At 40.6% G+C, this 15,118-nt stretch overlaps 1 protein-coding gene across 3 annotated transcripts in view; it reads right to left on the bottom strand.

Annotated features, from left to right (window-relative positions):
* Positions 1–1,069: 1,069 nt before the first annotated feature.
* Positions 1,070–15,118, bottom strand: part of ADNP2 (ADNP homeobox 2) — a 31,375-nt gene continuing 17,326 nt past the window's right edge. For 2 of the 3 annotated variants that reach the window (XM_084618730.1, XM_084618731.1), the window contains one exon: positions 1,070–6,557. In XM_084618730.1, coding sequence (XP_084474856.1) covers positions 3,543–6,557 — 3,015 coding nt within the window. In that variant the 3' untranslated portion in view covers positions 1,070–3,542. Of the gene's footprint in view, positions 6,558–10,304; positions 10,450–15,118 lie in introns of all 3 variants that reach the window. The other variant, XM_084618732.1, reaches the window with a different exon arrangement.

Raw genomic sequence — 15,118 nt, 5'->3', positions numbered from 1 at the left:
TTATCCTTTTATGCACATAAAAATTGCTCACCTGAGCAGATAGAAGATGGCAACTTATCTGGCAGGGTGACTCAAGATGTGGCAGCCAGTTTCTTTTCTCAAAAGAAGGGAAAGTTAGCTAGAGGAGCTAAGTTCTTTAATGGGAAATTCTGCAGAAGCCAGCCACGACTATACTTAGCACATGGCAATAAGTTCAAATACAAACTAGCACCTTCCTAAGCAGCAACAGCACAAATCTAATTTACGCTGAAATTGGTAGCTTACTAACCTGCATTGTTTTGTTTTAAAGAAAACCTCTTGTAGTTTCTCCGAACCAAGCCCCCTACTTCCAAAAAAGCTTACCCTATATACTGTTACACATGTATGAGTTGGGATCTTCCCTAGATCAATCACTTCTGTTTTTTAAAAAAATTGTTTCAGTCACAGACAAATAACCGTCACTTTAAAGTCTAAGGGCATGGCTAAACTTCAAAGTGCTGTCGTGGGAGCGCTCCCGGAGCAGCGCTTTGAAGTGTGAGTGTGGTCACGCGTGAGCGCTGGGAAGAGAGCTCTCCCAGCACTCCTGGTAATCCACCTCCACGAGGGGATTAGCTTCGCGGAGCCCAGCACTCAGAGCCTGTTTACACTAGTGCTTTAAAGCACTCTGACTTGCTGCCTTCAGGGGGGTGATTTTTCACACCCCTGAGCCAGCAAGTTAGAGCAAAATGTAAGTGTGGCCAAGCCCTTAGGCTTTGATCTTGCTCCTACTGCTATTAAATGCTCATGATCAAGCCTTTGGAGCACCAGGTTTATAGGAAAGGATGTGGACTCAAATCAGATTTTCTAGATGAGGTAGAATGTATTTTTCTTACAAACTCTCTTGCAGTGGTGTCCTCTCCTTCCCCCTGCCTCCTTTTGAAGAACTAGAAGATCTAGGTCTTTATTTCTGTTTTGCTTAGACATATGACTATTTTGAATCCAAATTATTAATTTTTCATGTCAAGTTATCATGCTGAATGTTAATGAAACATTACAAACTCTCAAAGTCTAGTTTTTAAAAATAACCATTCATATGCACACACCTTAAAAAAAAAGTTAAAAAGTTGGTTTATTTGAAAACTGTGAAATCAAAGGCCAAATAGATAAAATGTTTAACATTGTCCCTGGCCCGTGTACAATAAAGAAAACTGGTAAAACTAGATTGTTTCCTCCACCACCATGGCAAGAATCAACTCTTAATATCACTTCTTAGTTCTCTCCCAATAAGAAACATTATTTGTAATATATAAACAGTACCTTAAACCACTCATCTTAAGCTGTCTTGTAGATCTATATTGTCAAATCTGTAGTATAACTCCATTGATATGGTGTTACACCAGAGATGAATCTTGCCTATCGTATATAGAGCCTGCTCACATTCTTTTTCCAAGTATTTTTTTAAATCCCCTTAAGCTCTCCAGACTGATTCACAAACTGAACTCAGCCAAATCACAAGTCAGATTAGATATTACAGGATCCTTTTAGGATACAGCATCATTTTTTTCTTATTGTTTTTAGGTCCTGTTGATCTATTCTCCCCGCACACTCCCAAAAATATAATAATCCCTTACAGGATTTTTGTTCAGTGTTCGTATTACATGACTAGTTTCAGTTTTATTGTGGATTTTCTTTTTGTATTTTACAATTTAAACAAAAATTAATGGAATGGTAAGTATATGAGAACACTTCACCATTTTTTCAAAAACAGGAAAATACCACACTTTTAATCCAAAACACAGATATTTTAAAGTTTGTAGAAGCTCAAATAGGAAGGCAGCAAGCTTTTCCTTTGATAGTTATGGTTACAATAAGTCATGCCCTGTTATACAACTGCTTGAAATGTTCAATGTAAAGTTACTTGTACATGCAATTTAAAAAACACAAAACTCTGATATGGGATGAAAATTGGTTGACTAGGAAAAGACTGACTTTATTACCTAAATTAATCACAATGAGCACATTATTCTTCTTTCCTTTGTTTAAAGACAGGACAAGTTCAGTGGTAGGACAGACCACTTGTAATATTCACTTTGAATGGCCTCTGTTACTGGCCTTGTTTGGCATAAAGTAATTTTAGTGATTTTTGGAAAGTGCCAAACTGACAATTGGATTAAAACCAAAGCCCCCCATTTATACAGATAGCAGGTATAACAATGAACTGGTAATGCAAGTGACCACAAAATCACATCCCTAATTCACTTTAAAGGTAGTTTAATCAAACCCACTCAACCCTTTGACTCTCAATTACCAATGATGGCAGTTCTGGAGGTACTTTTTGTGGTGTAGACACTTGTTCACTAGAAACTAGTTTGAGACCAATTTATTTCATAGAAACCATTAACTATCTGTCAGATGGCAAGAATGTGTACTCATCACATATGGAAGTCCCATTTGAAATCAACGACATATAGGCGAAAGGTGCCATATTACCATTCCATCCACTCCTAGCTTTAGCTGCTTTCTGACTGTTATAAAAAGGAGAGTGGTTTAAGCTAAATTTCTCATTGGTTATTAAAAGGGGCGTGTGTTCACTCAATATCCTAACCAACACGCATTAGAGTCAGCATAGACACATTCCCATTGACTTCAGTGATGCTTGGACTGAGATTTCTACAGGTAAGGAAAGATATGTGAATAAAAGTCACATTATGTCAAGATGCATCAAAGTAATTTGGTAATTCTCTAAAACTACTTCACCGTTTGCAATTAAGTGGTCAACAGGCTTTGAAATTGTACAAATTTAGCAACTGGAAAGTGTCCCATATCTACAAAGTGACAGTAAACAATCCCTTTGAATTAAAGAGAGTTAATTTTTAATGGGATAAAATCACAGCAAGTGTAAATCACCTAATTCCACTAGTTTAAGAGGAACCTGCCTCCCTCCCAAAAATAGAGAGATGTTTAGCTACTGTGCATCACTGGAACTGGCACATGTACTCTTCTTTTGAGGAAAAAATTGCTGCATACATTTTATTATTGCTAAAATAAACCTAGCTTTTTTGGGTAGGTTACGAGGAGGAAGTTCAGTACCACAATCATTTTCTTTAGAGGATAAAAGACAAAAATAAAATTAGGAGTTTAAAGAAATTTAAACCAATACTTTAATTCGTTCTGTTCTCATTTAGTTTGTCTTGATATTTTAACCAACATTATAGCGCCCCCCCCTTTTTTTTTTTCAGGGAGAGGTTGACATTGCTGACAAAAAATAAACTGTAAATCAGGAAAGACAATACATGTGGTATAAAAGCCTAATGGAGTGGGGCAGGGAGGGAAAAACCTACTCCACAAAAGAAAAATAAAGCTAAAACAAATTCCGGAGCTGAAAATTTGAAGGATCTACCTTCCTCAGATCTACGATCACTGTTGCTTTTTTCCAATAACAAAGTCAGATTTGAATGAGACTTTGTGTTCTACTGTAACCCTGCAAAGGTCAGTTTCGAAGTTAAAAGAAATTAAACCACTGTAATAAATTGCTAAACTGAGAAGTATGCAATTATGATTCTTTTTAAAACTATAAAGCATTTTTACAGATCCTGCAGTTTATATTTTAAACTCAAACTGTGCTTTACATTTTTAAGTTCAGACATACTGAAACCCAGAAGCACAGAGGGTTGGCGATTTTTTATCGCCTTTAGGCACACATGTCGTTTTTTCCCAAAAAATGATGCAACATCCATTTTCCATACGCATAGCATTGAGGACAGTAATTCCATCTCCTTTTTTGTAGGATACGGCCTCTTGTGAAAGTAATCTGCCAAAAACTGTTTTCGAGCTTCATATGAACTGTGTTCATACTGTTTAGGATCTAATGCTAGAATATGGAGGTCCTCACTTGAAGGAGGTCCTTTCATCTCAGTCCTGCTTTCAACCTTTTGTCGCTTGACAGGCACTACCCCTACATTCACATCTTTATCTGGAGCTAGAGCTGTGCCGGTATTTAAGGACTGAGGCTGCTGTTCTTTATTCCTTTGGTCCTCTGCAACAGAGCATAGATCAGATTGTTTTCTTTTAGCAGACTGAGAGACAGAATCATGCTTTTCACCATTCACAAATGATAGCTCTTTCTTCTCACTGCGCTCAAGTGGCACTTTCATACTTGAGTTGCTGTCTTTGGGAGCACTTCTGCAGCGGAGCAAATGCACAGCAATAGCTGTCAAAGTCATATTTCCAGTGTACACCCCACAGCAATGGATGCACTTGAAAGCAGGAGACTTTAAAATTGTGTGTACAGTTGGCATGATATGATGCCTCTCTTTCAAATGCATTTCATAGGCTTCTTTGCTAATGAAAGTACCAAAACAAAAGGGGCATGTAAATACTTTTTTGCTGCACATACTGTCCACTTCAGCTGTCTGATGCTTCACTTTGATGTAGACAGGTACGAGGGTCCTCGAGTTTACCCCTGCAAGTACTGCCAAGTATACTTCCTTTTCACCAAGTTCTTCTTTTGGTAACATTGTACTGAAATCAAAATGTGGAAATATAAGGTCACCGTCAGCATCATTATCTAGCTGAAATCCTCTGTTGCTGTAGTCTTCATGTAACTTCTTCCTTCCATTATGCACAGTCTTATTATGTTCCACAAGGCTTTTTAGATCATGGAAAGTATATGTACAGAACAAACAAGCTAAGCCATGCATCAGAAGATGTTTTATAAGTTCTTCCTCACACAGGAAACATTTACAAGAGAAACACCGGACAGTCTTCTCTTTCATCCACCTCAGAAAGGGTGCACATACTGCAAGCTTGTCAGGTTCAAGGGTTTCCTCTGTTTTTACTGCATTGTGCTTATGAGCCACTTCCATGTGGACCTGATAGACATTTGATGGGAAGAGCTCATTGCATACAGGGCACGTCTTCCATTGCTTAGCCTGTTTGAGGGCTTGGCTTGTTTCAGGAGCAGATGGAGAAGCCTGTACAGACATATTGTGGGAAGAAGTCACAACAACAGGAGGAGAAGGTGCACTAGCTGGAGAGCGAGATATCTGAGTTACTGTGCCAGACTGCATTAGCTGAATGGGCATTTGCGGTGGTGTAACAGTTGCTACCCCGCCACCAGGTGGTACAGGCAAAGTAACTGAAACTGGTGCAAGGGTATATGTAGGTATCCCATTAACCTGCTTACCAGTTGGAATTAACTGTCTAAGTATAGGTCCTGCAGTCAGGAAAGTGGTATTTTGAGAAACTCCAGGTCTGATGGGCTGATTTACAGGGAGAACCCCTGAGGTAACAGGTTGATTAAGTTGGAGAATCCCAGGTCTGACAGGCTGTCTTACAGGAAGAACCTCTGATGCAACAGGCTGATTAAGCTGGAGAACTCCTGAGGTAACAGTCTGGGGCATAGGAAGAACCCCAGGACCAATGGGTCGATTCATATTCCCAACAGGTCGATTTATAGGGAGAACCCCAGGTGCAAGAGGTCTAGTTACTGGGAGAACTCCAGGCCCAACATGACTATTTACAGGACCAACAGGATGGGCTACTGGTAGAGCCCCAGGTGCAACCAGACTATTTATGGTCCCAATAGGCTGATTAACAGGAAGAAGACCAGGCCTGACAGGTTGACTAAGTGGAAGAACCCCAGGAGCAACAGGTCTATTTATGGTCCCAACAGGCTGAGTAAGGGGAAGAACCCCAGGCCTGACAGGCTGATTAAGAGGGACCCTATGGGAAACAAAAACAGGTTGTGGAACTGGTGGCTGAAGATTAACATTCTGACCTACTGGGAGCGGACTGGATACAAGAGTAACATGTGGTGGAGTAACAACTGGAGCAGGAGACGTATGTGTAAGGCTACCAGAGACATTTGAAACAGTCAGAGGTCTAACTGTGTTTTGAACTGCTTTTCCCTGTACCATGGTTTGGTTCTGATTATTCTGAGGAAATGCAAGTTGAATGCAAGTTGGAGTAGTAACTGAGCTTGATGGAGCAGTGGTGGGCATTAAAGATGGAGCTGCTATAGTTGTGGGAGGCTTGGGAGCAATATGCATTTGCTTCACAAGTCCTGGTTTCTTAATATGTTCTGAAATCACAGATCTAAGTTTATTCTCCAGATCTCTGTGCATATCAGATGTTAAGACATGATACATTAAAGAATCTTGGCTGTTTGCAGAAGCATTACATTTTTTACAGTAGTGCTCAATAAAATTCTCTTCATTTTCATCTGGTCTCTGGCCAAAATATGTGCTTATTAAATTTTGAAAATGGTTCATCAGCACATGTTTCTTCATATTGTAGTACAGTGTGTCTGTAAAGTGACATTTTAGACATGTGAAGTTTATAATGTCACTCCTGAATTGTTTCATGCCACCCAAAATGCTCACTGTATAGTTCTGTATTTTCCTATTAGAAGAGTGAAACATCCGGATGTGTTTTCCCACTATTTTTGAATCAGAAGCAAATGCACATTTTGGGCAAGGAACCACCAGCTCTTGGTCCATTTCATCTTCATGGTAACGGTGCAAATGATTCTTGAACGAAGTAAGAAATTTTGAGGAGAACTTGCATAGGCTACAGCAATACGGCTTTGTTCTGTATCTCTGCAAATAAATAAAAAAAGTTCACACAGCACCTTGTCAAAAAACACACCAGGATTCTATAAACTGCCAGTTTATGTCATGGTCCAAAGAAAATGCCACCAACAGAAGTGTACCCCCCAAGAAACAGGTTCAGACAACTTTACAAAGACATATGTAAAGATGACATGCGTGAGAAAACAAATTATTTGGATTTGTGCCCTTTTATGCTTCTTTATAATGTATAAAGAAGGCCTGAATGGATCTTTCCCTCACTCTGATTTTTAAAAAAATTAGAAACTCCAGTTCCTTAAGGACTCTGGGCCATCAAAGAGACTGGAACAATTAAGACAACACAATACACAAGAAATGAAACCTGGGAAATCAAGAGGGAAGGGACTTTTCATTCAGACTGTTTAAAGCTTTACTTGTATGAACTAAACGCACCCCACACACTCTAAGAAAAAAACTTAAAGATTCCAACACCGCGTCCTTCAACAAATGGGTGAGAAAAAGCTCGAACCACTTTTCAAAACCCCTAATCCAACCAAGTCTTTCAGCAAAACTAGGAAATACCAGACATTTAATATTCCTAAGGGTAAAAACAAGCCAAGAAAATGTTAAGGGGCGGGGGGTGGGGAGGAGAGAACGGGGAGAGAAGAAAAAAAAATTGCTAAACCTTTCAGACCTCCTTTAAACATAAGAAAAGAGCAATAAAAATATACAAACCCATTTGTTTTCCTTTGTAGTTCACTTTTAGAATACCACTTGTATTACACAGCCCCTCTCCTCATACCAATATTTAATTCACAAAGCATTTTTACCTCTAAATATTTTCAGATAATTTTTTGTAAAATGCACATTTAAACTATCATTCTTCTCTAATTTCACCCTGACTAAAATAAAATTCAAAGTTCATTCCCTCTCCAACAAGAATCATTGCATTTGTTTTCTCCATCAATGGCACTTCAGCTGAAAACTGTTGGTTTTCCACTCTGAATTCTCACTGATCAGTTAAGTTACTCTTCATTCCCACATGGAGTAAATACCGTTATAGGTCTCTGAAAGACTATAAGAGACACTTCAGTCACATACACCTCTACCCCAATATAACGTGATCCAATATAACACAAATTTGGATATAATGCAGTAAAGCAAAAATGGTTTTCTGTCTCGTCTACCACATTGGTTCTCAAACTGAACCAGGTCGCGACCTGGTTATGTGGGGGGTTGTGAGCCCCAAACCCAGCGTATGCTTGCAAGTTGCGAGCCCCAACCGCGATGCATAGCTGCGAACCCTGACCCCGGTGAGCCCCAACCCCGGTAGGCATGTGTAGCTGTGAGCCCTGACCCCAGGGCATGGCTGCGAGCCCCGACCCTGGCCTTCATGTGAAGGACGACATCAGATGCACCCTTTCTAAAGCACCAAGAATAAAATCTTCTTGTGTCAAATACTGTATTAATAATGGAAATACTCTATGCCAAAGGAAGTACGATATAACGCAGTTTCACCTATAACGCGGTAAGATTTTTTGGCTCCCAAAGACCGCGTTATATTGGGGTAGAGGTGTATTTTCATTTTTCTAGCTTTTGACACTGGGTCTCATGTGAGTTGTCCTGTAGTTCCTAAGGAATGAGCATTCGTTGCTCCAAGAACTACAGAGCTTCCAGGCAGAGTCAATGTCATTAAGTTTGCATTCATAAAGCATCTTAAGGTAACTTCTCAGCTCGGAGAACCTTTACAACAAGACTAATAGGATGGACAGGCAGTCTTGGCCTCCCAAGAGGAGGTGCTGCTGATCCCCACGTAAAAGAAAAAAAATGGGGAATTTTCTGTAGTATTTTTCTGAACGATATGCCTGGCAGTAACTGACATAAATTGAGATTGTAGCCAGTGGGTGCAGAAAGGTTAAAATACTCCTAGGGCAAATCAGGAGACATGAGGTGTTCTGGTCACGTAACTGTCTCTCGGGTGGAATGAATAGGTCGTTAAAGGACTGGCTGAAAGTGACCCATATCAATGGAGGAGCTGGAAAGGCAAAGGGAACCCCAATGTTTGCAAAACTCACACCTAGCAAACAGCCAAAAGGAAGGAGATTTCCCCACCACCACCACCTCTCTGCAGACAAGCAGAGCTGAGACCCCAAGCTGAAGAACAAAGGGAAAAGATGTCAGGTGGCTGTGTTTAACAGCTGGCCTTTAGAGAAACACAAGAGCTCTGACCTGGGACTGACAGACAATGAGACAGAAACAAAGGAAACCAAGAGAGTTCCGGGAGCAGCATGGCTCAAGGCAGTAGAGATTATGTTTTTAAATCTTTGTTTCTGTATGCTAACCTGAGGACTTTCAGATTCTTTATGCCAGATGGCTAATAAATTGTTACCTGGTTTTGAAAAGGCTTCCTGGTGTGATTGCAAATACTTGCTGAGGTGCACTGATCTCTGAAGAGGACAAAAGAATTTGAACAGGAGTCTGTCTCAGCTCAACTTGCTGGAGAGAGCTCACCCTCAGTGAGAAGCACTGCTGGAGCTGAGGCTCAGTCTGGGAGGCACTAAGTCTGCATTACTTACTTTAAAAGAAGAATGTAATCCCTTGAGAGTCTGGCACATTTAAGGGGTACCTTCAAGGGACTGTTTAAAAGCTGGGGCATAGCACAAATCCTCACCACAACATGGCTGGGGATTAGATTCATCAGTTTGCAGCCTGTGAAGATGAACTCAAGCAGGGAATAGGAGTTAGAATGAATTAATCTGTATGGCTGCTCCTTCCCTGTTTGACAGCTGATCTCCAGAGAGCAGGGAATTGTTGCCTTACACAAAGCAGATTCTCACATTAATAGCCATGCCAAGTATTGCCTGATCTCAAAAATTCTGTTTTTTAGGGTACATCACTGTAAAGTGAATGATGTATCAATGCCAGATGGCATCAAGTAACTTGACTCCCCATCCACTTCAGAAAGTGGAAAAAAACTTCTGCTAATCATCTTCTTAGGGCAGTTGAGAGAGGCCAAGAAGTCTTTGATGACAGTGACTGATTGGTTAAGAAGTTTTCAATATCAAACTTTTAAGCCTTTCAAGCCCAAAGATGGCCTCCATCAGGCTCCTCAACCATCTGGCAGAGTATGGGACCAGGATTAAAGGCTGAAGACCTGACAAAGTTCTCACAGTTGGAGTGGTGTTAGAGATCTGCATCCACCTTAAGTAGTAAACTACCCTCCCCACCCCACTGTAGAACGCTCTGACAACTACTGCTTCCACATTACTTTGACAACCAGACTAATCTGTACCTGGCCAAGCTCTTATTTAGGCATACTATGTCTACATTCCTCTCCCTTATTGCTGAACATCTTCCACCCCTTCCCTCACAGATATGCATCTGGCATCAATAATCTATGCCTCTCTCCCCCATAGGTTTAACTACAATGATAAGATGAGCCTGGGATTGATTTAGAAAGTCACCCAAAAGCTCTTGCAAGCATATAATGTAATTTCCCCCTTGAGAGGTATTGGGCAGTAATATACTGACACCTTGCTCTACTCTCTGCATTGGTGCCAGTTCACTTTCAGATGAAATTCAAGGTGCTGGATGCAACTCCAACCTTTATCTGATCATCCTGACACAATGCAGTTCAGTGACTCTTTACAACACGCACCAATAAATCTAGATTTTAAGTGTACACCAAAAGTAAACATTACAATGTACCAGGGTTTAGGGAATCCCCTGGCTACCTCTCTACCACTGGCTCCCCAATTTCATTTATTAGATTCCTACCTTCTCCAAAAGATGGCCTGGGAAGTAGGTACCCTACTCTTTGCTGTAACAGCATTTCCCAACAGTTACTGTTTTCCATTTTTTCTTGCTTCACTTTTTTCTGTTTTCCATTTTTGTATGTTTGTTTTCCTTATTCAGTCTTGTTCTGGTGAGGAGAAGAAACTGGCAAAAATCAAACCACAACAGAAGAGGCCACATGTTTGGGCTGGAAGCGTCCACTGGCAAAAGGGTTTCATGAAGCACTGCCCCTTTCCTCTTCCACATTGATCCTCTCCTTCCTAAACTTGTTCAAACACCTCTTAGGTAAGGCGATACCATTCTACAATACTGAGTAGAATGTTTCAGAGGCTGTCTCATTTGCTAGCCTCCTCCATTCCCCACACCAACCTGCGTGTGAGATGGGGAAGGGAGGGTGGTAGTAAAACTGCCATTGTTAGCACCAACAATCTCGAAGGGAGGTAAGGGGAAAACTGGTGGAGAAAGTATTCCAGCCTGGAAGTGGCTAATGCATGGATCATTCAGGACCTCTGACAAGAAAGGGGACAGTCCAATGAGCCAAGGAGGTAGAAAGGGAGAATCATTTCTCTCCACTTTTGCTACCTCGACATCCAAGCTCAAGAAGTCCAATAGGACACCATGACTTTGACTCGATGATATAAGAACAAGTGTTTTTGATGAAAGAAGAGGTCACTGGTTTGCTAATTCTGCAGAACACTTCCCCCTTCTCTCCAGCATCAGTTTGGTCTTCCCAAGGTTCAGTCTGACCCAGCTCCTTTTCATCCAGAAGCCAATTTCTCAAAGGCTTGGTGACACTGAGCATGTATGCTGAAAAGTAGATGTAAAGTGGGGTGGCCGTGTACTGCTGACAGCAGAGTTCATAGTACCTCAGTTTCCTACAAGAGGTATCATGTTGATACTGATAGTCTCCCATGCTTAAGAAAGATTTACTCAGGACTGGAACAGATGCAGAGAAGGGCTACTAGGATGATCAGAAGAGTGGAGAAGATACCTCACGAGAGAAGACTTAAGGAGCTTGACTTGTTTAGCCTAACAAAATGAATGCTGAGGGAAGATATGTTGCTCTCTATAAATATATCAAAGGGATAACCACCAGGTTAAGGGGCAATGTTGGCACAAAAGCAAATGGACATCAACAAATTTTGGCTTGAAATTGGACTAAATGTTTCTAATCATCAGAAGAATGCAGTTCTGGAACAGCTTTCCAAGGAGAAAGTGGGGTCAAAAAACAACTTGTTTCAAGACTGAGCTTGATAAAGTTTTGGAGGAGAAGGCATAATGAAGTTGCCTACAAGGGCATATGGCCCATTTGTGACTGTTATTAGCAAATATCTCCTACGGTGAGAAATGGGACACTAGATGGAGCTACTACAAAAATCCTTTCCCAGATATGACTGGTGGGTCTCACCCAAATGCTCAGGGTCTGATCACCATATTTGGGGTCAGTCTGCCATTCTGACCTGGTGAAGAATTTCTTAGACTCTGGGGGCCTTTTGCCTTCCTCTCAGAGTGAGGTTCAGGTCACTTGTTGATTTGAACTAGAGTAAGTGATGGATTCTCTGTAACTTGAAGTCTTTAAATCATGATTTGAGGACTTCAGTAATTGAGCCGGAAGTTATGGACCTATTATAGAAGTGGGTGGGTGAGGTTCTGTGGCTTGTGATGTGCAGGAGGTTAGACTAGATGATCATGATGGTCCCTTTTTGCCTTAGAGATTATAAAAGTCTCAAGAGCATGGATACCTGTAGAACCTCACCCGCAAGGTCTCTTGGGAAAGGGCAGCTGTCAATCACTACCCCAAGCTCCCTTTGAAAGGAATCACTGAAGCCACTGTAGTGCTGCACTATCAGCTCCAAATAGATCATATAAATGGGTCAACTGCACTTCATGACAGACTGGAAAAGGCTACAGAGGCCTTGAGTTTTGACTTTTCATTATAGTGATTATTAGTGGCCCTAGAGCAGTCTTCAGGAAAAGTCCAAAACTGAAAGGATCAAAGAAGTCAACAGAGGCCAGGTCTCATTGGCATGATTGATGATTGGGACAACTATAGCATTCTTCAAAGATTGAAGTTTCCCACCCCACACTTAGAGCACACTGATCATGGGAAAAGTAATGAAGTGGTACTGAAAGCAACTGAATGTACATGCTAGTGAAATAAATACTGCCGTGTCTTTAGGAACTGCTTCATCACTAGATTCATTTTCCTCCTTCCATTTCTGTGATGGCAGGCCTAGTTGCTTTTCGCTAGCCTTCACAAACTGAGAAGAGAATAAATTAAATTTCTCAGGTGGTGGGCCCTATCACTCTTTAGAAATTCTTGCAACTCCTCCTGTGATGGAACCAAACTTGCCTGAACTTTTCTGTTGAAACCTCTCCACAGCAGTCAATGCTCCAGTCAGTATTTAGATTATGCAGGCCAGGCTGCTTAATTGTATCATTATTCTCAATAGTTCCCTTAACCACGATTTGAAAGCTGTGACAAAGAAAGTTCTTTTTTGCGTCCTTTATAGCAATGGCATATTCCTGCAAGATGCTCCCCACTACAAACTGTACAACGGTAAGACTGGGGAGAAAAATTCTTTATGCCTCCTCTAGGCACTTTTTTTTGTTCTGGAAACTTAAGATAAAATTTTCAGAAGTGCTTACCAGTGATTCAGAAGCCTAAATCCCAATAACTTGCAACTAACTGGACTTCAGCTCCCTTTCTTTTACCCCACCATAAATAGTTGCTATTTGTCAGAATAGAAAAGTAAAAGTTTGTTACTTGATAAATTCCCCCTGTAGGACAGACCTCTCCCCTAGTTCAGGCCAGCACACCTTCCTGCAAATATGAAAAGCTGTTCAGACTTGTCCATAGGCTCCATTGTTTGGTCTTGCTCCTTCCACCCACAAAGATGAGTATTTCCAAACTTGTATGGAAACAAATTCTTACGAGTAGATTAGAATTTAAAACTCCTAACACAAATGGAGTTGAGTATTATTGTTAACAATATACAGGGAGCCTGAAGAGGCCATTAGAGACACATTCAGGAGAACTCCAATCTGCCCTGCTGGACAAGAATAGGTCCCAGAAAGGAAATTTTAGTAACGATTTTTCATTCTGGACTTTGACCTTTCCCCTAATCTGAGATATACGGGAAACACAAGTCATCAGAAAAAAGTTAGTAAGGAAGGCAAGTAGAACAGAAGAAGGTGGTTTCGCCTTCCCTAAAATTAACATTAATCTGAACCGGACAAATTCAAAATTATAAATAAGACAAAATTTTAAAAACAAGTGAAGATGATTAATCATTGGAAAAAATCTCTTGAGGTCTTCAAATCAAGACTAGATGCCTTTCTGTAAGATTTGCTTTAGTCAAACCAATTATTCAGCTCAATACAGGAGTGAAATTATATTGTCTGTTATTGAGGAGTTCAAACTAGATGATCTAATGGTCCCTTCCAGCCTTAAAAAGAAAAAAAAAAATCTATTAATCTGTTTCAGGACTACTGCTTGGAGCAACTTTCTGCCAAGCACCAGCCTGGAAATGAGTGAAGATTGAACCTGTAGAGCTTTAAAAACTTGGACCAGGTGGCAGCTTTGCACATATATTCTGTGTCAGTCAACATTCTTTTTGCCAGAGCAGGCTGGCAAGTGAGCTCAGGTATTAAAAAAAAAATTTGCTCATCTGTGGGCCATAGCATCTGCTCCCAATGATCTCCGATGAAGAAGGGGCCTTGTTTTTGCATTTTGTCTGTATGTGACTAAATCCACCTGGGATAGTCTAGCAGCTGAAAAATTTCTTGGTTCAGAGCCCACTCCAAATTTTCTATCCACAGATGAGTTAGCCAATCTGCTTTTTGTATTCCAGGATCCTTTTACAGTAGAACCTCACAGTTACAAACACCAGAATTATGAACTGACAAGTCAACCACACACCTCATTTGCAACTGGAAGTACAGTCAAGAAGCAGCAGTGGATCCCCTTCCCCTCAAAAAAGCAAATACAGCACAATACTGTGTTAAACTACTAAAAAGATAAAGGGAAAATTTAAAAAAAAACAGATCTGACAAGGAAAGAAACCTGTTTCTGTGCTTGGTTCATTTAAATTAAGATAGTTAAAAGCAGCATTTTTCTTCTGCATAGCAAAGTTTCAAAGTTGTATTAAGCCAATGTTCACCTGTAAACTTTTGAAAGAACAACCACTGTTTTGTTCAGTTACAAAACATTTGAGTTATGAACAACCTCCATTCCCGAGGCGTTCGTAACTCTAAGGCTCTAATGTATTTGGTTTACCCTGATGGAGATTATGTAATATCACACACACAGTAGGATCTGCAAGGCTTGTATGTGTTTTGATTTGAACCACAAGTCCCCCTCTTCATCTTATGTGGTTGTGTTGTCTGATGGGACAACATGCTCTTGCCTCAGGTGATCCTGAAATTCTCAGAAGGCAAGCTGGTGCACTTATTTCTAGATTGGTGCTTTGAAGCCAACCTCAACCACACAATCCAAGTGGGCTCCTAAACCTGCTAGACTAGTGTTTTCAATCAGACCTTAAAGTACGGACTGAGGGAAGGAACTTAGTGTGTAGGCTTCCTACTTCCACAGAGGGAGTAAGTTAGTTGGGGCGACATATTTTCCTTTTCATGTGCATTTCTTGCTGGGAATAATTTCAAACCTGAAGGAGAAATCTCATCTGTATATTCATTCACGGGATGATTTCTATGCACAATTGGAGACATTAGGCCCAGCAATTGCAAGGAAAGATGAGTGGAATACATATGGTAATAATACAAGTACTGTGCAGATC

The sequence above is a fragment of the Lepidochelys olivacea genome, assembly GCF_965140295.1.
Source record: "Lepidochelys olivacea isolate rLepOli2 genome assembly, chromosome: 2".
NCBI lineage: Eukaryota > Metazoa > Chordata > Testudines > Cheloniidae > Lepidochelys > Lepidochelys olivacea.
Note: the sequence above shows the minus strand (reverse complement) of the source record. Positions and strands in the feature narration are given on the sequence as shown.